The following is a 22,733-nucleotide window of genomic DNA, read 5'->3' as shown; positions in this document are numbered from 1 at the left end:
GTAAATAAAAAACGAGCTCTTCTCTTATCTACTAGTGAGGGTGCCCTTGAGCAAGGCACTCAGCCCTCAGTTGCCCCAGTAGAGCTGTTCAGAAGCCAAGCATAGAAAACTGTTCTGTTCTGTGTTAATGTTCAGCAATGCTAGAAAAGAGCAGGTATGTCCTGATAAAAGGCTTTAAAGATTTGAAAATAAAATCTGTTCATCCAACTAGGTATCATAATTCTCTCATCCAGTCATTCAGACAGTCAGGTTCTTGATCATCTTATTTCCTGTCTGGGAGTTTATGCCTGTGAGGCTTCTCATTCCTTCCCTAGTGACTCATTCAGTCTTATGTAGCCGCTAACCCTGATCTCCCAGCTGACCTAAAGCCAAGTCAGTCGAATCAGGTCTGTGTGATCCTTTGTCATACAGTTAGTTGTCTGTCCTCAAGAGGAGCGCAGTCTGACGAATAGATGAATAGAACAACACTGCCATCTAGTGGTCATAGGCCGACGTAGACACATTTGGAGTAGAACGAAGATGTGGGAATTGGGAGTCTGCACCTTTTGTTGATTAATTGCCGAAGGGAAATGGATTGGAAGAGGACTCATTAGTGGCGGTACTAGTGAGGGCTTATTTTCAGTGGGGACCTACAATTACAATTGCCGTAATGATCACTTGTTGCGGCGCATAATTGTGTTAGTTCAGGAGTGCTGGCATTCATTCCTGATTGTATTCATTTTGTGGTAGATGATTGTATTCTTTGTTGCTCCTGTGTTTCAGGAGACCAGAATACGTGCGTCTGAGAAAGACCCTCAAAGTAAAGTTCAGAATATCTGTATCAGTAACCAGTATGGAGGTGAGGAGGTCACCCACACCCTGACAACAGACAGCCGTGAGGACACACACCGGTGGATGGAGGCCTTTTGGCAACATTTCTACGACATGAGTAAGTACTTGCTATGCTCTAACACATGAAGTGTGTGATACATACAGTCACTTACATATACTACCTTAACTACTTAAAGGACTCCAATTCAAGGACGTACACTGTTGTATATTCTGGATCTGCTGCTTGGTGCGTTGAAAGTGACAGTTTGTCTCCAACATACAGGCCAGTGGAAACAGTGCTGTGATGACTTAATGAAAATTGAACTGCCATCACCAAGGAAACCAGCTCTTGTCACACCAAAACAGGGCTCGCTCTATCACGAAATGGGTAAGAGCTCTCCCTGATTATATCACTGCGCATATGCATAAAAAAAAACGTTTTGCTCACTTTTAGCCGAAGAAATTATTTGGAGGAATACAAGCGAAGGCAGGGAAAGAAAGCACTGTGCCTGCTTTGCATGTGACTGTATGTAGCTTTAATTCCTTGGGTCCGTGTGCATGAGAGATCCTTCACAATTAAATTTTCCTCTCCGATATCTCAAACTCACACTCTCAGTGCTGTAGAATAGAATGGGTCTTATCTCTGACACGCTGACTCACTCTCTGTCTTCTGTTTTCTCTGTTCCTCTTTGTCCTTTCCTATTTTCCCTGTGTGTCCCGAATCCATCACTCACTGGCTCTGTCTTTTTTGCCCTTCTTTATTATTTCCTTGTGTCCTCATACATTATTCATGATCAACGTCACATTTTTCATCAACTTCCACCATTCATATTTTATGGGGGAATTATCTTTATCCTTGAGTGAATCTTTTTTTCTTCTCTTATCATGCCTTAACATTCACTAATACACATGAATCAACCTTTATCACTTTCTCTCATTACCATCAAAACACATAAAAACTGAACGCACCCGGTTGCAAACATCCTATCCACTCCATCCCTTCTCTCTCACCAACCTCCCTCTCGGTTTTCCTAACCCCTCCCCGGCAGCTCCTCTTGCCACACCCTCCTCTGAGGGTCTTCTGCTGCAGGATAATGCTGTGTCTGCTGAGATTCGTGCTCTGCTCTCGTCTTATTACAACGACAGGTGATGTAACAAGAGTAGGGCTCCATATAAATAATGTTGAGGTAAATGTTGCAGTTCGGGATTTACTGCAAATCCAGGATCTAAACATCACAGGACAGAATATTTTTGTTTCATGATCATTCATCATAATTAAATAAACATTAAGACATGTGCAGAATTTTTTCATTATTCTGCACAACTGTACAATGCATTACCAGACATAACATCTCATTTGATTGCAACATTTCCTTATGAATTCAAGAATACGTTTCAAAGTAACTCACACACTTCACAAACTGCAAGTATGTCTCTAAATCTGCCGATAATCCATACTTCCAGTGAGATCAAATTTTTCATAAATTTTGCATCAAAACCATCCTTATCCCTGCCTTAACAAATAAAAGAATATTTAAAAAACAACTGGATTCATGTTCCATATGGTAAGAACTTCCAGTTTGAAAAACCAGGCCCGAGCCCAGTATGCAGCAGTATAATGAAGAGTTTTGCTGCATCTCTCCTGCAGTTATTGAGCCATCCAATGACCTCAGCAGCACTGTGTCAGACATCCTGGCTCAGAGAATGCGGGAGCTGGAGCTCCGCAGCCAGCTGGGAACCTCCCCCACCTGGATGTCTGTGTTTGAGGAGAACAACCCCAAAAGCGCTGGCCGCCCCCGTCCCTGTACTTCTCGCCTCTCTGGCCACAGCCCCTGTACCCCTCATCGACTGCCCCGGAGTCCTGTGAGCCCCCACCGCTGCCCACAGCTGAGTCTGCTGTCCTCAGATGCAAGCCTGACCTCAGACAGCGACAGTCACTGCAGCACCAGTCCCTGCTCCCACCGCCATGGCTGGCCCGAGCCTTCTTCAAACTTCCCTCTCTTGTCATCTTCCCCCTCCCGCCTGAGGCCACGCACTCTGTCGCTGGATGCTAAGCTCAGCACCCTTCGAGGGAGGGTGTACGGAGGAGGAGGGACCCTGCAGTGCCCCTGCCAGCCACCTCCCTCCTCGCTGCTCGCCCCGTTCCCCATCTCCTCCCGTTCACCTCGGTCACAGCGCAGCACACAGACCACGCTCTCTTGCTCCAGCTCCACTTCCAGCAACAGCTCCAGCAACAGTGAGGGCAGCCACAGCCTCGAGTCATCTGAGGGAGCCCCCTTCTCAAGGCCCTCCCCGGCTCGACGCAGCCTCAGGAACCTCAAAGCCAGACTTGATCCTCGCAACTGGCTTCAAAGTCAGGTGTGAGAGACCTTTTACACTGGCCCAAAGGCAACAGTTAAAAGTTTAAACCATGGTTTAACTGGCTTAACATATATGTGAACCAAGCTCAGGCAGTCAGCTCGGCCACACGCACAGACAGCCCTGAGGAGGATAAGCTGCCTTTACTGCCTCCTGGTGGAGGATGGATCATGAAAGACCCTCATGGGGCTAACTGGAATGTCTTCTAACACAAAGGACAGGTGACAATCACCGCAGGCAACTGCACATTGCTGGGTTGCCGCAATTTTGAAGATGGTCTAATACTAAATGGGAGGTACTCTGCTTGCTTTGAGAAATTATTATGGTCATGCTGCTTGGGAGAAAGTGATGCTAAGAGCTAAGGATGTGCTCTAATAAACAGGCCACACTGGGCCTAATGTCTGTCCATGGACTCTAATTCTGAAACTGGTTTTGTTTTGACCTTATGAGCCACCCTGGCTACTCAAACAATGTTTCAAAATCATCTCTATTAATGCACTAGCAGTATTTTGACTGGATGTTTCCGATCTGTATTTTATAGATAAAGGTTTGCAGTGAAAGCTATGAAAGCCAGTGAGCATGTGGCAAGATGAACATAAGGTATAATCAGTCAAGAGTTTTCAAATGTTAGAAACTGTTAAGTGTGGAGGTCAAGGTTGGAGTCTGTACTGTCTACTGTGTCTACTTCAGTGTATATGCATCTAATTATTCATAAAACAGATGATCTTTGTGGTTCTCCTAAAATTACTATGCACCATTTTGTTTGTTTTTGCACATGATTTGACTTAAAAGTTAAAATGATGAACTACAAGAGATCATTTCAACAATGAATCTGGTGCAAGCTTAACTTTATGCAAGTACTCATACATACTACTGGTTATTACTGTGATGTCCTCTGGTCTTAACTTTCACACATTTATCTGCACACTAATGACGTCATTAGAAGTAGTTAATAGATTCTACATACACAGAACAAACTAGAATAAGCTGAAATTAATTAATTAAGTATTGTTGAAAAGCCATTCCTATAATTCTGCTACTCTGCAGTTTTGTAGGATTCCATTAAGATTTCCAGTTCCTGATTTAGGAATTTCCAATAAAATGTGTAACATCAAACAAATATTATGCAACACAGAGACATTTGATAGAAATTATTTTATAGGGGCTGTATTCCAAGCAACTTTATATGAAGCTGAGTACTTAAATGAATCCCCAGTCAACCATTAGGTCACGATAGTAAGAGCAAGAATAAAATGGTGTATTTACACTGCCATGTATTTATTTAATTCTGTAAGTTAATGCCATTTAGACAACTCTTAACAGCAGAGACTTTGTGTCACAAGAAAACAATCATCTAACTCAAATGTTATAGGTGAGTCTGTGTCTGTCAGTGCAGTAACCTCTTCTCCTCTCTCTGTATTGTTTACTGTGGATTTTACTTTAACAGTTTCCCTCTTGGGGCTCAGAACTCGGGCAATTTGACTAAGAATTGAAACTGTCAAATGTTTTAAAAACATTTGTTACTGTAAATTCATTTTTAACAAATAAACCTCTCTTTTGTTATAAATGCAGCTATATTGATACCTGATTATTATATTAAGATGACGTGCAGATCTGTAACGGTTACATATAGATAACATTGAATGTTATAACCTTTGCAAGTTCCGCATGTTAGCAGGCTTTGTGTTCTGCATGTACACCGTCCTAGAAGGCGAACATAAGATGAGAAATGTGGAAATCTCATGTTTAAATAATATAACATTAATTATAATAAATGTTTTATCAATTCAAAAATGACTCTTTTTCTTCCACATTTTTGTCATACATGATATAATTTGAAATATTACACGGAAGTCTGTCTAGGGTAATATTTAACGTTTTATTGATCTTAACTGTGTAGCTTAGATTATGATTGAATACATCTCTTATTTACAGTATATTGATACTGTAGCACAGCATATAGGAGTTTTAACAGGTCAAACATGCAGGGTTTAAATTCTGAATAGTAAACTAGAAAAGTAGACTGAGGGAAACTCTTTCCTTTTTCCTGCTCTGCGCTCTGAGCATATGATGGATCATATTATATCCTATTCTGTTCCTCTCTTTCTCTCTCCAGCAACTACATCTCAGGAGAGCCCATCTTGCGTGAACGACTGTAGTGCAGTAGTCTGTCTTAGTAGATGCATCGAGAAAGGCGGGTAGAACGGAGGCTTTATTGTCAACGTTTCGGAACCAACGCCTTAGATTTGTCAATAGTACAAAGCACTGTTACAAACGTGGGAGGTAGTCGACGCTGAGTCTTCACTGAGCATTGTAAAATGCATAGAGAAATACTATGGCCATACTGACTGCTTGCTGTTTGCAGTGCAGAGTTGTACCATCGTTGTGCTATAATAATTTTACAACTGCTTAAAGTAGAAAAATCATAAATAATGATATTAAACCCAACATATACATATTAATTAGTATAGAACAGAATCACACTATAAATACTTTATATTGTATGCTTCATATGATGCTGATTATTGACTTATGTAACCCAATAGGGGAATTTTACAGAAAGTTTGGCAATTCTATGACGTCTGTTGGATTACATAAGTAAATGAACAATGTTACATCGAGTTACAGATAAATGACGGGTGTCTCCCCTCCATATTTAAACTTTCTTTGTTCACTTGTGCTTCCTTCGGCTCCATGATCCCCTCTCATTAGCAGGCACACCGTGGGTTGAATGCCCGCAGCGCCACACCAGCCAGAGTACCCCAGGCAAATGTGGAGAACTTTGCAGGGCACGTTCCAGCTCTGCTGATATATGTGGATGCAATCCGGTGAAGACGCTTCGCACCAAAGGTGTTGTAGTGTCCTGGGAGCACTTGGTCCACCTGTTTTAATGAATTTACAAGTTTAATATGTATCCATAGGTACATTGCACATAGCTCTGATTTAAGGATGACTATATCATACCGCTAAAATACAAATTCTGGTAAATCTTTTGCTTTACATGGATATTACTAATTATCTTTTCTATTCTTAACATGCATTGACAAACACTACAAAAACACTGTTGTTGGTCAAATCCAGTCACTGAGTGTCATGAATAAAAGCCCTCTAAAATGTACACACAATGGACAACTGTCTCAAACACAACAGGACTATGATATTTTCATTATAAACCTAAAAATGGGATTGGATACCTTGTGCATCAAAACTCAAATTAATATGACCCCAAATATAGTACAAAAATTGTACTATGAGCTGAAATGGTTAGCTACCCTCTGGTGTGTCTCAATGGTACCTGTTCGCTGTCCACTAGCCCCACCAGGCGCTCACAACTGCTGATGTAGTCACTGACGCGGCTGTAGGGCAGCCAGTCAATCATGGCGCCGTCGTACACTACGTCTCCACTGAAGAGCAACTTATTGTCGCGGTCGTGGAGGCAGATGCTGCCGCGAGAGTGGCCAGGCATGTGGAGCACCGTCAGCTGTCTGTCACCCAGGTTGATGACATCACCTAGAGAGAGAGAGATGGTGTCATGTTTTCCAAAACCATCACACATATATACACACACAATATAACTTTTATAACTATCTTCAAGGCCATACGCATTCCACTCCCAGGCTAAACTAAACCCTTATGTTCCTCATAATTTGGCAGGCTGGAATAGAGCAAGGATTTGTGTCTCATATCACTATGATGTGAAAGACATTCAGTACATCATTGATTTGGTCCAGGCCAGATATGAGTTGCACATTGGGACAGAAGGGTGAAACTGAACCACAGCACTGCAGCAGAGGCTCGGACACAGCAGAACAAGTCGGTGCATTGACTAATGCTGGCTTCAGTATTTACACTCTGTAAATAAAGACAACGTTTTGGTCCAAACTCCAACAAAAACAAAGCTGCTAATCCCAAATGCAAAGACCTTTGTGATATAAACGTTGTGCAACACCTATGATTAAATTAAAGACAAATCCCAGAGAAATGTGGCAACATGTGAGTTTAATGTATTAGTGAATTGATCTGGTGTGTATCTGCCAATAGCACTGTGGAGGAAGGCTGTGAGGTTATTAATACTCTCTGGGAAGCCTTCCATAAACTGCACCATCTCTGCATTTTCTTCTCATCTTTCTTGGTGTCATCAGCATGCTGGCTTAAAATAGAGCTGCTCTGGAAAAAAAACAAAGAATATGCACAACAAAAAAATGATTTGTTCTTGTCACATATTGCCTCACAGATCAACACGGTCTGCTTCGATAAAGAGAGTTGACAAATGAGCTCTGCACTGTTTACGAGGCCCGACCAGTAATAACACATTTACACCTGTACAATTGCTACACCTGACCTCATATTGAACTCCTGCCAAAGCAAATACAACATCCTGTGTATCTAAGCGTAGTGCACCATCCATTAAGACCCTGATGAAAAATGTTGTTAGCACCGCTCGAGACCTCCACTACATATGTTTGATGCCTCTATATTGTGTAGGAATGTGTGTCTGCATCCATTTAGCAAGTCATTTTTGGTCTTCCGCCAAAATTCACTGTGCGGGTAAATCCTCCTGTGGGGAGCGAAAGCATTCTGTATACTGCATAATGTGCAAAATACTGATTCCAGGCACACCCATTAAATATGGTCTAATGGTATCGACCATGATGCTTATCCCCGGGCAAATGCGTTTAGACCTTCTGACCTGGCCTAGCTATGATCGCATAGCTACCCCCCTTCAATAAATCTAGATCTGCACCGGCTGCATCTCCCACCTACCCTCCTGCAGTATGTGCGTGGGCTGCACAGCCTTGACTTTGTAGTTCCTTGCCCTCCATCCCGGACTGGGAGCCTCGACTATCTCTCTGTCGCTGAGCCAGGTGGCCGTCTCGAAGTTGTCTCCGTTGGCCAAGGCATCGACCTCGGCGCTGTGGACGCCCACCTGTTGGAATTGATGAAGACCACCCGAGTGGTCGAAGTGGGCGTGGGTGGCGATGGCCAGCAGCGGGTTCTTCTTCTGCGGATCTTTGCCGAGCAGCCCCTTGCCGTCGATGTAGTCAGGTAAGCTCCTCAAACCAAGACCCGTGTCTACCACCACGTCCTGGTGCGAGCCGCGGATCAGCCAGATGTTGGCCCGGTTCTCTGACTGGTAGAATCGCTCCTGGATCCAGAAGAGTCCGTCTCCGAGCGATTTGTGAGCGTACCAGTCGGCTGCAGACATCCCAGTTCATGCACCTGTCGAGGTAACCTGCTGCGGGTTTTTGTGCTTTCGAGTGATTTTTGCCGGCGGAGATTTGTTACTAGCTAGAGGTGATATGTTTGTGTGATGGCAGCTGCCGACACACCCTTGTAGGAGGAGATCGTGCTCATTGGAAGATCAGACGAGTGACGACAACATAAAGCGCGCTACTCTATTGGCTGTAAACAAACCGCGTCATGCAGGGGCGGGGCGAGCTAGAGACACATTTACGCTGACTGCTGAGAGAAGCATGTGTGAATAGGTGTCCACGCTGCTCATTGCTTCATTAGATTCAGCTGTAAAATTGGTGATTTCAGGAGTTAGTTTACGTGCCGAACAACAGATACAACTGAGTAGCTGAATGTTTATGTAAAGTAAGATCGAAAAAGTGAAACCATGGAGACTTAGTAGAGGCTAAACGGCTAAATGCCAGTGAATAGCCCTGAAACACGTCTCCACGTTAGGAGCAATTCACAAACAGTCACATAGTGAGTATGACAACTTTAAAAAAAGTGATAATGAGCATGTGATGTGTCAACGTTGATCAACGGTTCATAGCAGGCAATGGCAGGCTTACAGGCGACGAAAGCTGTAGCACACGAAGTTGTGTCTACACGTGTTTGACAGCGAGTCGCCTGACGGCATGTGGACTCTGTGTTGTAGGTACAGGGGAGGCTTGCAGCCATGGCAGGCAAGGGTCGTGGAATAGGTGCCTTTACCTTCAACGTCGAGGCTTTGGGCATCGGCAGGGGCAGCATGCCAGAAGCCAGGGTGGGGCCCAACCCGCTGTTTCCAGTAAGTATCGACAACACACACACACACACACACACACACAAATGCAGAGAACCCAGGATGACATATCACATTGCAGTGTATTCAATTCACCTCTAAGCCCTGAAAGCGTTTCATGGCACTGCATTTAAGTGATTTACCTCATTTGTTTACAAATCAGAGAGACATGTGCATGACAGTTCAAAAGTAGACTTGTAAGAAGAATAGATCCATCATGTTTAAACAAAAGTACAAGTTATGGCAAACACAATGTTGTATTTTGCATAAATCAAATGTGAAATGATATTTGTAATTGTCAAGGTAACAATAGACAAACTAACAGTTGCTTATAAATGTTTATTTTCTGCATGATGCAATGGAGGGTCATATAACAGAAATACCTTTATGAACCAACTGACTTGTTTTCCTCATACTTTGTGCATTGTGACAATATCCTCTTGCATTTAAGTGCCCTTTAAGCATGAAACACCCAGCTCACAATGAATATGACAGGTTGGTTGTATTTTGCAAGGGCTCAGGCCCCAAAGCAGAGCCTTGGCTAAAGTCGCTGGTATTAACTTTGCATTTCTTGACACATAGTCAAAGGGCGTAGTCATTTATTCAAATTACAGAGCCCCAAAAGTCCTTTTGCTAAACTGAAGGAATAGGCTAAACATTCACTTTGAAGATGTCACAAGAAAGACACCATCATGATTCATATTAGGTGAGCGTTTATCTATGGGACTTTAGAGGGGCTGAGTGCTGTTTGGGATATTATGTGCCCGTGCCTGGGGGCCCATCGTCTCATGATTTGATGGTAGATATTCCCAAACACTTTCCGACAAACCACCTGATAAACCTGATGCTTTTGAGGCCCCCGGGTGTCATTTTCTCTTTTGCAAATTAAGAATTGCTTTAAATGCGACACCTGTGCCCACTTGCTTCGACTGAAGGACCACAAAGGACATACGCTCAGGATGTTCAGTGGTCATTTCTGTTTAGTTTTTTTCTTAACATAAAATTTGTAATGTATGTAATAACAATATAATAAAACGACCTGTTAATTTTTAAGAACACTTAAGTACTTGAGCTGCTTTTGACTTGTCCTGAAATCATCTTTTTCAATGTAATTGTAGGATCAATTTGGTACTATTTTTATCTTACTGTAATTGCACTAATATCAGTTAAAACTAAGATGTATTCTGTTGAAGGTGACACTAAACCTGTAAATCCATAAATGTACAGACTTTTCACATCTGCTTCATAGCGTAGGAGAAGATGTTGCAAACAAATTACCTGTTAAAAAAAGTAACACAACTGTCATACTTAATTGGTATTATCACCCTTCACTGTCCGTCCTCCTCCAGAACACAGACTTCAAGCCGGTGCCGCTGAAAGCTGGCGAGGATGAGGACTACATGCTGGCCTTAAAACAGGAGATGAGGGGAACAATGCAACAGCTACCGCACAACATTAAGGCTCAGTGCAATAAAGGAGGTGAGGAGGAGAGTAGTGCTTTAGAAACCTGACATCTGATAGAAATGCTATGACAAGACAATTGGCTGCTGTGAGGGAAGATAATGCAGCACTTAGGAACTGAGACATTTCATTAGGGTCATAGCTGGGAAAAGGAGAGAGCGAGGTATAGTTATTGCAGAATATTGAGTTACAGCTGCTGCCTCATCTAGCAGTTTCAATATTATTTCTGTGGTCTGGCCGGATGGTGTCTTTAGAGTTCCCCTTTTCAGTGCTGAGCTAAATATATATTCATAACAAGTAGTAGATTAAGTTTTCAGAATGTCTTGTTCTAAATGTTGTTGGATGCATAATTTAAGTGCTTTCTATTTTCTAACTTCATCTATCATGTCTATGAAAGTCTTTTGTTTTGGCACTATTAAAGCCCAAAATTGATGACTCTATAGTAAATTGTTCAAACTGATTTGTGGTTGTGATAATGAATCAGGAGTATGACCCGGTGGTTTATGTTGATACATTCATGGTTCTGATAAACTGCTGAGTGCGTTGTAAAAGTGAATTGGGATTTGTTTTAGATTATACCAAAGCTGACTTTCCTCTTGTTTGCATGAAACAGAAGTGGAGAGATACACTGAGAGATACTTGAAGCAAAAACTGATAGAAGATCAGGATTGGAGTCCAGGTACGTGCATTACATACTGTCATTTGATTACAGCAAATTTGGAAGAACAAAAAGTAAAATAATGGAAGTACTATTCTTGATATTTTAGACTGGAACCTCCTTCCAAAAGAATTGATGCCCAAAAAGAAAAAAACATGTGCTAAAAAAGGTATGTTAAAGCCGTGATGTATGTAATGCCATTCCATTTTATTCCTTTAAGAATAAAGACAAAATGCCCCAATCCAACAGAAACAAAGAAGAAAACTGTGAAGATATCACGCAAAGACGCAGAGGATATGCTGAATAAATTAGACGTAAGCTTTTCTTCACTTGTTTGTACAGTTTTAAACTACTGAGCATGACATGTACTATTCATTTTCTCTTGATGTGATTTATCAAGTACTCATGAAGTTGATGCAGTATACATGAGCTCAGGATATATATTTCTACTTACCCACAACTAGGTATGTCCTTCTGAGCGAGCAAGCGTTTTATTAAAATCATTTTATATTAATGACAACATTTCAGAACCTGGAAAAGAAAGATGAAGGAAACCCTGAAAAATCAGACGATGAGACCGAAAAGAAACCCGGGAATGAGGAGGAAGAAATTGAAGAGGAAGAAGTTGAAGAAGAGGATGTTGAAGAGGTTAGATTACAAATCACAACCTGGAATCATTTTTGGCAAATTTGTTTAACGCAAATCTAATGTGGTCGATATGTACGAAGCGGAGTTAATATCTGACTTCATGTTTCTTTTGTTTCTCCGTAGGAAAACGACTACATTGACAGCTATTTTGACAATGGCGAAGACTTTGGTGCGGAGAGCGATGAGAACATGGATGGCGAAGGAACATTCTGAGAACGTATCGACCATGTTGAAGTAAACAATCATGTGACTGCCACTATCGGTTAAATATTGTATATACGTTGCAAATAGTGTTTAGCCGAGTGATCGTTTCGTTTTTTATTTTGTGTGATCTTGAAGGGCAGGCTTTCCTTTGGAGACTTGTGTAAATAACAAATGCCAAACTGCGCACACTGGCAATAATTTATTCAAAATAGATTTATTTATTTTACAGCCTGTGGCACATTTCCACAGGTTAAAAAGGCACATACTGTCAACACATGTAATGCTTTTTCATGAAGTATCAAGTGAACATGGGAATACAATAAATGGGGTATATAACAAAGTCTAAAATCTCACAATTACAAAAATGAGTCGTTGTGGGAATAATGTGCATTTCCCATTGTCCTCACCATGCTGTGAAATAAAGAAACTCTTTAGGCAAGCTAAAGGTAAGAATTCAAGCAACTTTTATGGAAATTTAGAAACAAACTTCAACCGGTACCTCTCAATACTGATAGTGTAAATATCTTAATAGTGTTGAAATAAATTAAACTCAATGGCAGCAATCATTTCCCAAGATAGTGTTGGGGAGTACAATTTCCAACATGGTAATAAAACTGCATTTGCACCAAACCACATAAAAGCCAAATCCTCAGAATCATGATTTGCTGAATAAACAAATAGTTTCGCTGTTGGTCTGTTTCTTTTCAAAATCCCTGGATATAGTTTGTGTAGCTTACTGAGAACGCGGCAGCATAGATAACTAAAACATTACCTCAAGTCTATCGGCTACACTGATGATAACTCAAATGTATCCGTCTATTCAAAGTGTTCAGCAGAGCCTAACGTTTTTAGCCCAGTGTTACTCCTTGGAAAGCATGTAACCGTTAATAAACAGACCAGGAATGACAGTGGCCACACCCTTATTCCTAGTTTCTCAACCATATAAAAACGAATGCCCCCACTACAAAGTGACTGTCCTTGTTAGACAGATTGCATTGCTGTATTGATTTATAAGCCTATAAAAAACGACTTATCAATGGGAACATCCACCTAGTCTTATTAGGTCTGAGTTGGCAACAAATGTGGAGGTAAAGTAATAATCCCTTTTTATGTTTTCTCATGCCCTCCGTGTTCACCGTCTCCTGCTTCGTCCACATGTCCCTGTGGATCTCTATTATCCATATTGCCATCATTGTGTCCAGCCCCTGCCTTGTTGTCTCCAATAGGGAGGTCTAAATTATTGCCTTGGAGAGCTCCGTCGCCATGAGCTTGTGTAGGAATGCCATGATGGCTGACGTCCGCTTTCACAAGAACCTCATAGTACAGCAGATAAAACACAGGTGTGACAATGCCAACAACCAACATAATGGCCACAGCCGTCCACCACCTCATGCCCCAGTCTGCCCCATAATAAGGGTCCTTTCTCTGTACCGGTTTATACTCCACTTCTCCTAGAAGCGGCTGCTGTAGCGTTAAGGAGGACACAACCTCATTCAGACTGCTGCGAGACGGACCAGTGGATTTCACCAGCCGCTCAATGTCCTTGTCCTTCTCCATGAGAAATCCTTCCACACTGTCAGTGGAAGAGGAAGAGGAAGAGTCAGTGGAGGACTCGACGAGAAGGGAGGTAACAGGTGAGATCTGGTGGAGGCGCCTGGCAGCTGCGGGGGAGGCAGATTTGAGAGGTCCAGTGCTGTGAGTCTCAGTGAGCACACTGAAGCGCCTCACAGGAATCTTGACTGACCGCAGGGCAAAGAAGTCCTGCTCTGTCAAGAGGTTGTTGGAGCGCTTTATATCTGCCACCTAACAAACACACACACACACACACAGGAGAAAGATGAATTTACGACGCTGCTTACTGACAAACTATCTTACATTAACTGTGGTCTGAATATTCTGGATTCAAAGTAACAAGAGAATGCAGGAAATAACAAATTATTAAATACAAAAAAAGTAAAGCAAACCGAATAAATGACATATGATTGCAGTGGAAAGTATGGTGGGTATGCAATGACAGTTTATTAGAAAAATGCACTGTTCTTAAGGAGCTGTTATATAAAGTAATGTAATCCAATAACCTTGATATGTTCTAAAGGAGGGTTTTTGTTGCATGTCACTGTACCAGTCATAAACTGAATCATTGTTATAAGTGTGTCATTTATTTATATATGTGCCACTAAGAGGTAACTGAAACGAGTTGTGAACACAAAATCTGAGCTAGTCGCTAGCCTGCGTATGCTGTTAAGTGCCGAGCGGGCAGCGTACAATGGGTTTTTAAGAGCAGTTTTGCCAAAAACTGCACAATGAGCCGAAATACACCCTAATGCCCTGTGAAGTCGAGGGGAGCCACAGATTCATCACTACAAACGACCCCTTTCACATTATCATTTAATACATTGTTGTTATCAAAAAATAACAATTCTAGCCGCTTTAAATATGCAACAGTGAAAATGAAGAGGAGTTGAGTGTGTACTCTTCAAGGAGATTAAGGAAGACAGACACACAGGTCTGAACACAAACGTACTGAGCAATGGTACTGCAGGGCAACGCTGTTCAGGGTGTCCCCCTCCTGGATATCTCTGGTCAGGTAGATAATGTCGTCCATCCTCTCTCTGGAGGTGCTTCTCCGCAGCCTCTCTCTGCCACGCGGCCGCAGCTCAAAGCTCTCCCCATCCTCCTCGGACAGGTCATTCTCTGAGCCATTGTTTCCAAACAGATAGGCATGACCGCCATTGGCAGGCTGCACCATGGTGGCTGACTGGAACCCATAGTGCTGGCTTATACTGGACATTTTTCTTCACTGTACTGGGAAGAGCAGAGACAGGATTGAGAACCAAAATACCAGCAAGGTGTGCTTTATTCTGAAGGAAGTTAAAAAGAAAAAACTCGCCTGAACCAATAAGTCACACACAATTCTCATTTTATAGCTTAAAATAAGAGAGGGCTATGCTGGCAGGCACACCTGCCTCTGACAACTTGACAGATGAGGCATCAACACTTTAGCTATACATGCAGGTGACTATGTCGTCATTGTTTTTACCAGGTTTAGCTGCTTAGGGGAGAGGAACTATCACTTTGTTCCATTGTAACTGTCAATGTCATCCCACTGTTATACATTGACCATATAAAATGTATGACACCATTCAAGCCCATGCATTTTTTTCCTAAAACCAGCAATTAAGGGAGCAGTGAAGTTCAGTTCAGCATTCTAAATGAGACTCGAGTCAATCTCAGTCCTCATGTTATTAAAGTGGATAAGATTGGGTCCCTTGCAGATTGATAGGAGACCTTGCCTGTACGTTGAATCCTCGAGGTGTCAATGTCCTCTGTTTTTGCAATATGTTTGCTTCATTAACCATTACGACCATTACTGTGGATTGTCATATCTCGACTGATAACGTTAACGTCTCCTAACGTTAGCTACTTCCCTATCGCAGCGGTGATGTAACAGCAATGAGCAAAACAGGTTTTATTTTATCTAGATAAGTAACGTACTTTAAACGTGATGTAATGCTAGCCACGTTAGCAGCTGGCAGCCTAACGCGTTGCCTAGAATCATCTTCTTTATCAAGCACACAGGAGAGTGATTAACAAGCTAATCTTACAAGAGCTGCTTTGGTTAAAATACCATCTTGGCACATATTTAACTAAAGAAATTGGCTATAAAACAACCTAGCTAGCGTAATGCTACACTTCAGTCCAGTTGATATCCGTCCAAGAGGCATAACTAGCTACGTAACTTTAGAAACACGAGCCACCAAAGCAATGCTCTTAAATGAACAGCTACGTTGGTCTTGTACTGATAAGGCTGAGATGTACAGCACATAGTTAACTAAGAACCATCTGCACAGGCTAACGTCAGGCTAGTGCTAACTAGCGTCCACCTTATGTTATGTGACAAGTAACGTTTGTGCCTTTCTATCCGCCAGTTGTCACAGTTGATGAATGATAAATTAGGATGATGTCGCCAACAATAACCTTTACCTGATAATGTGAACACCGATCAATCATTTGACCTGGATAATATCCATATTTCCACGGGATTTACCTTCGGTCTCACCTTCCTTTTTTGCTTAGCGTTAGATTCTTACCTGCTAGCTACTGTTGAGTTGCTACCGCTCACGCCACGTCAACAAAATGTTTGCGTAGTGACGTTTCCAGTGACGTCTTGAACAGAGTCCTGACTTTTGATCGCGAGATGGCGCTAAAGGTCGGGGTCGTCATTGCTGTGATGGGAACCAACAGACTTGCAACTTTTGAAAGTTAATATTATTATATATTCAGACATTTATATTCATATCCGTGTCATCCAAATTAATTGATTACCGTATACCTAAAATAATTGCCATGTTAATTAAAATGTAACATAACTAGTCAGTAGAAAATAGGCTTTAATTACCATTACTGGGTTTATGGAGTGTATGCAGTAAATGTCATAAATTCTAAATTAGAGTAAGCACCGTCCCATCATTTAATGTGGACATATTTAGCATGATACTTATTTATAACACAACATGATCGGTTACCCGGGCAAAGGTCATTTTGTCAGATTTTAAATAACTTGTGAAGAAGTAAACATTTGCAAAGTTTATGTTGAGTAAAGAAAGGAGAGACAGTTCCTCGGGCGCTTCACAGGGTGGCGCTGTGCACCACCACACTGAGCACCTACGAGAAACAAATGAGATTAAAACATCTTGTCTCATTAGGCAGCCACCGGGAGACGAGCTGGAATCACTGAGTAGCTGCAAACTAATCTTCACGTTGGATCGGTGAGTTGTGTGTGTGTGTGTGTGTGTAGGGTACACAGCAGCAGCAGCTCTCACGTGGCCGCAGGAGGACGACGTTGTTTATAGCGGGAGTAGAAGGTCCTGAACAGACCGGGGAACATCTCCGTCTCCCGTTATTTCTCCAGTCCCGTTAGATGACACACACGCTTCACCCCATGCAGTTCACCGGGATCCCCAAGCCGCCGACGGACAAATCGAGTTGAGCAGCAGTTATCGGATGCTGTTTGAGAAGAGAAGGAGCTTTTGACTCTGAGAGGACTCATCGATGTTATTGTCAGCATTAAATACATCGTAGTAATTTATCTTGGACGGAGAATCCAAGGAAGGTGTCAGGTAAGTTGGAATGATATATCGTAAGTCTCTTTTCAAACATGCTTGTGTTTGTCATTGTGAGTACGGGCTGATAGTACGGTTATGCGGCGACCAGCTAAACTTTGCTGGATGATTTCATAGAAATACTTGGATGCAATATCGCGTTGTGACACATGGTTACACCGACTCTAGGACAAAGCAAACGTCTCAGATTTTTTTTTTTTTTAATTAATTTAATTTAATAGTGGTGTATTGATAGTGCAGAAATAAAAGAAACAAATGAGTAGCCATACTCCTCATCAATTATGCCAGACAGCTCAAGCAGACATATTGTAGAACACTATAACAAAACGATTAAAAGTGGTTGGCCACCGCTAATTTCTTTTTGCATTGTGCCAAAAATCCCCCTTGGAGCAGCTAATAAAATTTGAAAAGCCTAAATATTGATTCAGCGCAATCAGTAAATGAATGGCCGGGTAGCCCATTGAGGACGGAGACAAACGCTTCCATGGTTACATCCAGGATCTCCAGTGTGATTACTGCGCTTTGTGTGGGTTTCTCTCTCCCACTGAAATAAAACAACAATTCAGGGGGAACCGCCACACATGGTGAGCTGGAGACCCTCTCATAAAGGCTCCGTTGACTAATCTATAAGCTTACTCGGGCCATAAGTAATCTTGGCAGTGGCACACTTAAAGTTGCGCACATGTGCTGTTTCTGTTAAATCAATGAGTGGTGCCTGTAGCCTCATTGTGCTCCTGCTTCTTTGCGTATTTTACGCAGACGTGCAGGCTCCATAGTTCACACCAGTTGATGGGGTGGGGTTTTTCTTACCTTGAATAATTGAATATGTCCACCTTATCTCTAATTGCTTTGACATGATGTCATCTTGGTTCGTCCCTTGCAAATCTCTTTTGTTGCCTCCTCTGTTGTGCCTCAGCACAGTTAAATCCTTTTTCTCACTGGGGAGGAAGGGAGGGAGCTGCTTCTGTATCCATTCAGCACTTACACCTGCTCTTCCTCAGCGCCAGCCTCCACTGTTAACTGTTTCTGGACTATATCTTTGTATAAAATGGTGACATTATTGGATCTGTTGAGCAGTTGTCCCCCTTTGTTTGTAAAGAAGCAGCAACACTTGCCATGACATTTTCACATTTTTCCCCCCTTCAAACCTCAAATCTCTATTTCCATCATCCCAAACCCCTGGGCCACAGTGAGTGTTTTCTCTTTTCTTTTTTTTTTGTAGATTTAGATCCTCTAAGATCCACACTTGCTCAGAGCTCAGGTCCTTTGTTTGTCAGTGTTTATGTCATCGCCTGGCAGGGGTCAGCCCCCAGTCGCCCGTGTGAGGGTCTGAATGTGATTCACTGGGCGGAAACTGTTTTACTGCCTGCCTCTCTCCGGTTCTGTCTCACCCCTCTAATGGCTGCGCAATACAAAAGGGGACAGTGCCATAAACAGAGCTTGTACATTGATGAAAGGTGTTGAAGTGTTGCACATTGCAGAAAGGATGAGATTGATGTTTGCCGGGGACGAGAAGGCGTGCCCTCCCAGTGTGTTGGAATAGAGGGAAATAGATGATTGCACAGTTCTCAATACTGCCTTGCAACAGGCTGTGCCTGCCTCCGCTGATATGTGCACCATGGATCACTGTTGGGGGCAAGAGGTGTAAAGCACGTCTTTATCTGTTTATAACGTTGAATTTAAACATTGCATGTTACTCTATTTATGATCTTTTTTGTCATCTGAAGTAGTTCTATATTACTTCCCATATTGTCTATATAAAAACACAAGCTAATTGGTTCCTTTCGTACATGTTTTCTGCAGCTTATGATATCCTCTTTAATAATCACATGAAAATGCAGGCCTGCGGAGGATGACGTTCATTTTAGGCTATGTAGCAAATGTTATAACTAAACGCACTGCAAAAGCTTATACTTCGCCTCAGTGAGTGTTCTGCGTTTACATTTTTCATGACGTGAGATGAGAAAACCAGCAGACCTACATACTATACACCTCTTATTAGTTATGGTCTGGTTTTCATTTCCACACCTTCAGAGGACAAAATGTTGCACCAACATTCCCACTTCTCCCTCAAATTACCATTTCCCTCAGAAGTACCATGCAGCAGAACAATTCATAGTTCTTTGGTGCAAGACAGATGTATACCTTGAATCGCCTCATTTTCACTGTGCTGTGAGCTGACTGGGCTCACTGAATGCTTCTTTGGGTTTATGAACCGTAGGGCTCAACATTTTTTAAACACTAGGTTTGTGCATGTGGAAGGTTTGAAGGCTGCAAATTCATTTATCACCATTATACATCACAGGGTTGCACAATTAAATATAAGTTGTAGCCCCTAATGCTATACACACATATTACATAATGCAAATATTTAAATTGAAATATAATAAAATGAAATATAACGATACAGTTACTTGTATACACATCCTTATATACCAAGAGAGATAGCCCATACCTTTTAATTATATTTAGGCTATATTAAAATGATCCCATTGAGATTAACAACAGCTATGATGCAAAACTGGAAAATAGCAAAATGTTTTTCACTTGCACACGTAGTCATGAGTTATTGGTGCTTTTTGGATTAGACGGTTTTCTGTGTTGTATAGTGTGACCAGGTTAGATTTATAGGGATAGAAATAGTTTTCTGAGATTAAATAATTCTAAATCAGAAGATAGTTTGTTAGACATCTCATGGGCTGTTTGGTGTCATTTCAGTGTATTGCTTCTCAAGGTTGTGATATTTGGCCAATGTGGGAAAATAAGTCACTGCTGTGGGCAGACAGTATAGTTAAGGCACGGATAGAAGAAGTATGCTAAAGGGTCTAAGAAGAAATTGAAAATGCAGGAAAATATCTGATGAATTGAAAATAATCAGTTTTAGTGCTTTTAGTTGTTTAACTTGTGTGCCAACACGTCTGAAAAACCCTGATAAGGCTGATTTTAGATTTAGTGAGACAAACTCAAGTCGTAAATAAGTCTTTTAAAATGTTTTGGGGGATTTTAGTACTTTGTTTTAAAAATCATTTGATAGTTCACGCTTACGCACAGGAGACAGTATCATGTTTTAGTAGTTGTTGTTCTTGGAGCTGAGGGACAGGAAAGTAGTGGGTCCTCAGCAATGGCCAACGATCCAGAGGTCTTTTCAGTGGGCCTTAAAAACCGCATATTATTCCCGGTAAGAGGATGCTAGTATTGTCCCTGCAGCAAACCCTCGGCCATGAACTTGCTGTCAACTCTAATAATTGTACTCTCACACGCATGTACACACACACACACACACACACACACACACACACGTATTGTTATATCTTGCACTCTGTAGCGATGAGGTGTCCTCCCACAGCTGCCCAGCATTTCCAAGTATCAAACTTGAACTCTGACCTCTTGTGATGTTAGTAAAGCCGGTGGCCTCTGACAGGTCAGCCTTTCCTACCCGCTGTGATGAGTATAGACGATCACATTACCAGTTTATCTGTTGGGTTTAACAATAATATAAATATATTTCTTATATTTTTGTAATATGTTCACCATATTCTATGGTAATTACATATAAATCCAGTTAAGCTAAAGCAGCTATGTTTCATTTCAAACTGCATGGTAAATCAGCAGGAAGCACACAGAGCAACATCGCTCTCTCAAATGTCAAAACATAATGAAAGGTAAAAGAATATTTAGGAAGGCTGTTTCCTCTGGTTCACATTAGCTTGGCTAGACTCTGTAGTTTGTACAAATTAGATTAAGTCGCACGGACTGTTGAAAGCAGGAATCCTCTTTTTTTCCTTTTGTGATCATTGAATGACTTATTATTCTGAAGCCATAAACCTGCTCTGCAGCATTATTTGATAAATGAACACGCTGTTTGGTTGCTCTTCACTGATCCCATTCTTTGAACGCGCAGACCCCCGCATGGGTCCCTCTGTAGGGCAATAAATCCCCGTGACTTCGCCTCGCCAAGATGTTTTTGGGGGAGCCACGTGGAACACATCCCATAACGGCCCCTGCTTCCTGTCCTAATTTAGACTGGTCAGGTTGAGCGGGTCACACGTCATGTTCGACTGGAAGGACATCTTGGCTATCCATCCCTATACCCTTCCCTTCTTTGTTAGTACCGCCACTGCCTTTCACCAGGGTCTTTGTGTGTGTGTGTGTGTGTGTGTGTGTGTGTGAGAGAGAGAGCGAGCGAGCGAGAGAGAGAGAGACAGAAGGGTCGGGTGCCTATTTAAAACATAAACCTGTTGATGTAGGTCACTGACTCTAAGATCAATCTTTCAAAATTCTTAGTTCTCTCCATTACCCTTCAATCTTATTTATCCGCCACCCCAATGTGTGTGTCTGACCCATTCTGTATTATTTCATCCACAAACACACATACACACACACACACACACACACACTCACTCATCTCCGACCCCCCGTCTGCCCCGTCCCTTACACCAGCCCCTCTTTCTTTCTTTCCTTGTCTTTCTCTATTTATCTCTCACTCCCCTCATTGTACTGTAGTTGGTCATGACAGAGGAATTCCTCCAATAGGTGGGGGTGGTTGATCTGAGCATGGCTGAGAGGTGACGGGGGGGGATGTTTATTGTTGTAAAAAGATGTATTCATCCACTGGCTCTGGGTGCCTTTTATTATATTATAGCTTTGTGAGTAAAACATCTCACAAGATCAGGATCAATTAATGATAAATAGAAAAGACACGCTGCATTCTTGTGTCTTTCATTGTGTCATCTGTGAAGCACTGCGAAGGATTTTCTTTTTAGATTTGATGGAAATGGCATTCAATGCAAGATGAGATAACTTTCAAATTGACTGTCGTGTTTATGTCAGTGCATGATAGGATCCAATCACACGTTGTGTTCTTTTACAATGTGTAAGCACGTAAGTGCACCCGCTCACATTCAGAGCTGCATAACTGTTCTGAATCTGTGCGACCGACAACAAGCTTGATGACCAGCTAGATGAGAACAATGTGCAGCACAGCAGTTCTTATTATTTTTTCTGTATGATAATAAGGATCTGTTGACTAGACTTGTTCAGGGATTTGCTTCCTCCTCAGTCCTGCCATCTGGCCCTTAGTTTTCCAAAGCTGCAAAGGCCTGAAAGAGGGGCTCTCCCACACCTACTGTACCAAAGATGTGTGTGCTGTGTATGTCCTTGTTTAGGAGTGATAAAGTAGAGCCGAGAGAAAAGAAGGGAGTCTGAATAGGATGGTTTGGATTCTGTTGGAGAGGAGGCCAGCATGCCAAAAAGTGGGAGAAACAAAAGACTAGAGAACTGTGGCAATTTTCGAAATGCACAGAAAACACAGAAAGGAGCATGAGTGAACAAAAGCCTGCTCCTTAAAATTGTGTGCTGGTCAGTGAATCGTAAAGTCCCGCTTCATCTCCAGTGAAAATACTCCCCCGTTCTCTGTTTTGGGAACTCTTTTGAAATGCAATTAGCATTTCATCCAGGC

The 22,733-nt window shown here is 42.0% G+C and overlaps 4 protein-coding genes across 7 annotated transcripts in view; 2 read left to right on the top strand and 2 right to left on the bottom strand.

Annotated features, from left to right (window-relative positions):
* rtkna (rhotekin a) overlaps positions 1–5,004 on the top strand; it is a 38,009-nt gene extending 33,005 nt beyond the window's left edge. Inside the window, exons 9-11 of the mRNA XM_079161598.1 lie at positions 763–928; positions 1,094–1,198; positions 2,459–5,004. Of these exons, the coding sequence (XP_079017724.1) occupies positions 763–928; positions 1,094–1,198; positions 2,459–3,174 (987 nt within the window). The 3' untranslated portion in view covers positions 3,175–5,004. The remainder of the gene's footprint in view (positions 1–762; positions 929–1,093; positions 1,199–2,458) is intronic.
* mblac2 (metallo-beta-lactamase domain containing 2) lies at positions 4,996–8,463 on the bottom strand. Its single transcript, XM_079161595.1, has 3 exons — positions 7,933–8,463; positions 6,464–6,678; positions 4,996–6,050 (listed from the first exon to the last, which is right to left on the bottom strand). The coding sequence occupies exons 1-3, from the start codon at positions 8,372–8,374 to the stop codon at positions 5,877–5,879; spliced, it is 831 nt and encodes a 276-aa protein (XP_079017721.1). The 5' UTR covers positions 8,375–8,463; the 3' UTR covers positions 4,996–5,876.
* A 233-nt stretch (positions 8,464–8,696) lies between these two features.
* polr3g (polymerase (RNA) III (DNA directed) polypeptide G) lies at positions 8,697–12,205 on the top strand. Of its 2 annotated transcripts, XM_079161172.1 has the most exons (8): positions 8,697–8,880; positions 9,056–9,187; positions 10,531–10,660; positions 11,256–11,321; positions 11,410–11,469; positions 11,550–11,614; positions 11,829–11,948; positions 12,072–12,205. In XM_079161172.1, exons 2-8 carry the CDS (start codon positions 9,077–9,079, stop codon positions 12,159–12,161), a joined length of 642 nt encoding a protein of 213 aa, XP_079017298.1. In that variant the 5' UTR covers positions 8,697–8,880; positions 9,056–9,076; the 3' UTR covers positions 12,162–12,205. The 2 variants fall into 2 exon arrangements, with proteins under 2 accessions (XP_079017298.1, XP_079017299.1); XM_079161173.1 differs by lacking the exon at positions 8,697–8,880 and having other exon boundaries at positions 9,023–9,187.
* A 1,045-nt stretch (positions 12,206–13,250) lies between these two features.
* Positions 13,251–16,261, bottom strand: lysmd3 (LysM, putative peptidoglycan-binding, domain containing 3). 3 transcript variants are annotated; one of them, XM_079161171.1, is made up of 3 exons: positions 16,244–16,261; positions 14,677–14,957; positions 13,251–13,955 (listed from the first exon to the last, which is right to left on the bottom strand). In XM_079161171.1, the coding sequence occupies exons 2-3, from the start codon at positions 14,941–14,943 to the stop codon at positions 13,260–13,262; spliced, it is 963 nt and encodes a 320-aa protein (XP_079017297.1). In that variant the 5' UTR covers positions 14,944–14,957; positions 16,244–16,261; the 3' UTR covers positions 13,251–13,259. The 3 variants fall into 3 exon arrangements, with proteins under 3 accessions (XP_079017297.1, XP_079017296.1, XP_079017295.1); XM_079161170.1 differs by having other exon boundaries at positions 14,677–14,952; positions 16,137–16,248; XM_079161169.1 differs by lacking the exon at positions 16,244–16,261 and adding an exon at positions 16,137–16,241.
* Between the last annotated feature and the right edge of the window lie 6,472 nt (positions 16,262–22,733).

This window comes from Pholis gunnellus (genome assembly GCF_910591455.1).
Source record: "Pholis gunnellus genome assembly, chromosome: 6".
Classification (NCBI taxonomy): domain Eukaryota; kingdom Metazoa; phylum Chordata; class Actinopteri; order Perciformes; family Pholidae; genus Pholis; species Pholis gunnellus.
The sequence above is the reverse complement of the archived record's forward strand: the minus strand, read 5'-3'. Positions and strand labels throughout refer to the sequence as shown.

What these genes read in the sequence shown, in the direction of transcription:
- mblac2 (XM_079161595.1), bottom strand. Translation starts at nt 8,374, where the DNA reads ATGTCTGCAGCCGACTGGTACGCTCACAAATCGCTCGGAGACGGACTC. An exon ending in CACGCACATACTGCAGGAGG is followed by an intron (nt 6,679 to 7,932) that starts GTAGGTGGGAGA and finishes CTCTCTCTCTAG; the next exon opens with GTGATGTCATCAACCTGGGT. An exon ending in GGCTAGTGGACAGCGAACAG is followed by an intron (nt 6,051 to 6,463) that starts GTACCATTGAGA and finishes TCATTAAAACAG; the next exon opens with GTGGACCAAGTGCTCCCAGG.
- polr3g (XM_079161172.1), top strand. Translation starts at nt 9,077, where the DNA reads ATGGCAGGCAAGGGTCGTGGAATAGGTGCCTTTACCTTCAACGTCGAG. An exon ending in AAAAACATGTGCTAAAAAAG is followed by an intron (nt 11,470 to 11,549) that starts GTATGTTAAAGC and finishes CCAATCCAACAG; the next exon opens with AAACAAAGAAGAAAACTGTG. An exon ending in ATATGCTGAATAAATTAGAC is followed by an intron (nt 11,615 to 11,828) that starts GTAAGCTTTTCT and finishes ACAACATTTCAG; the next exon opens with AACCTGGAAAAGAAAGATGA.
- lysmd3 (XM_079161171.1), bottom strand. Translation starts at nt 14,943, where the DNA reads ATGTCCAGTATAAGCCAGCACTATGGGTTCCAGTCAGCCACCATGGTG. An exon ending in CCCTGCAGTACCATTGCTCA is followed by an intron (nt 13,956 to 14,676) that starts GTACGTTTGTGT and finishes TGTGTTTGTTAG; the next exon opens with GTGGCAGATATAAAGCGCTC.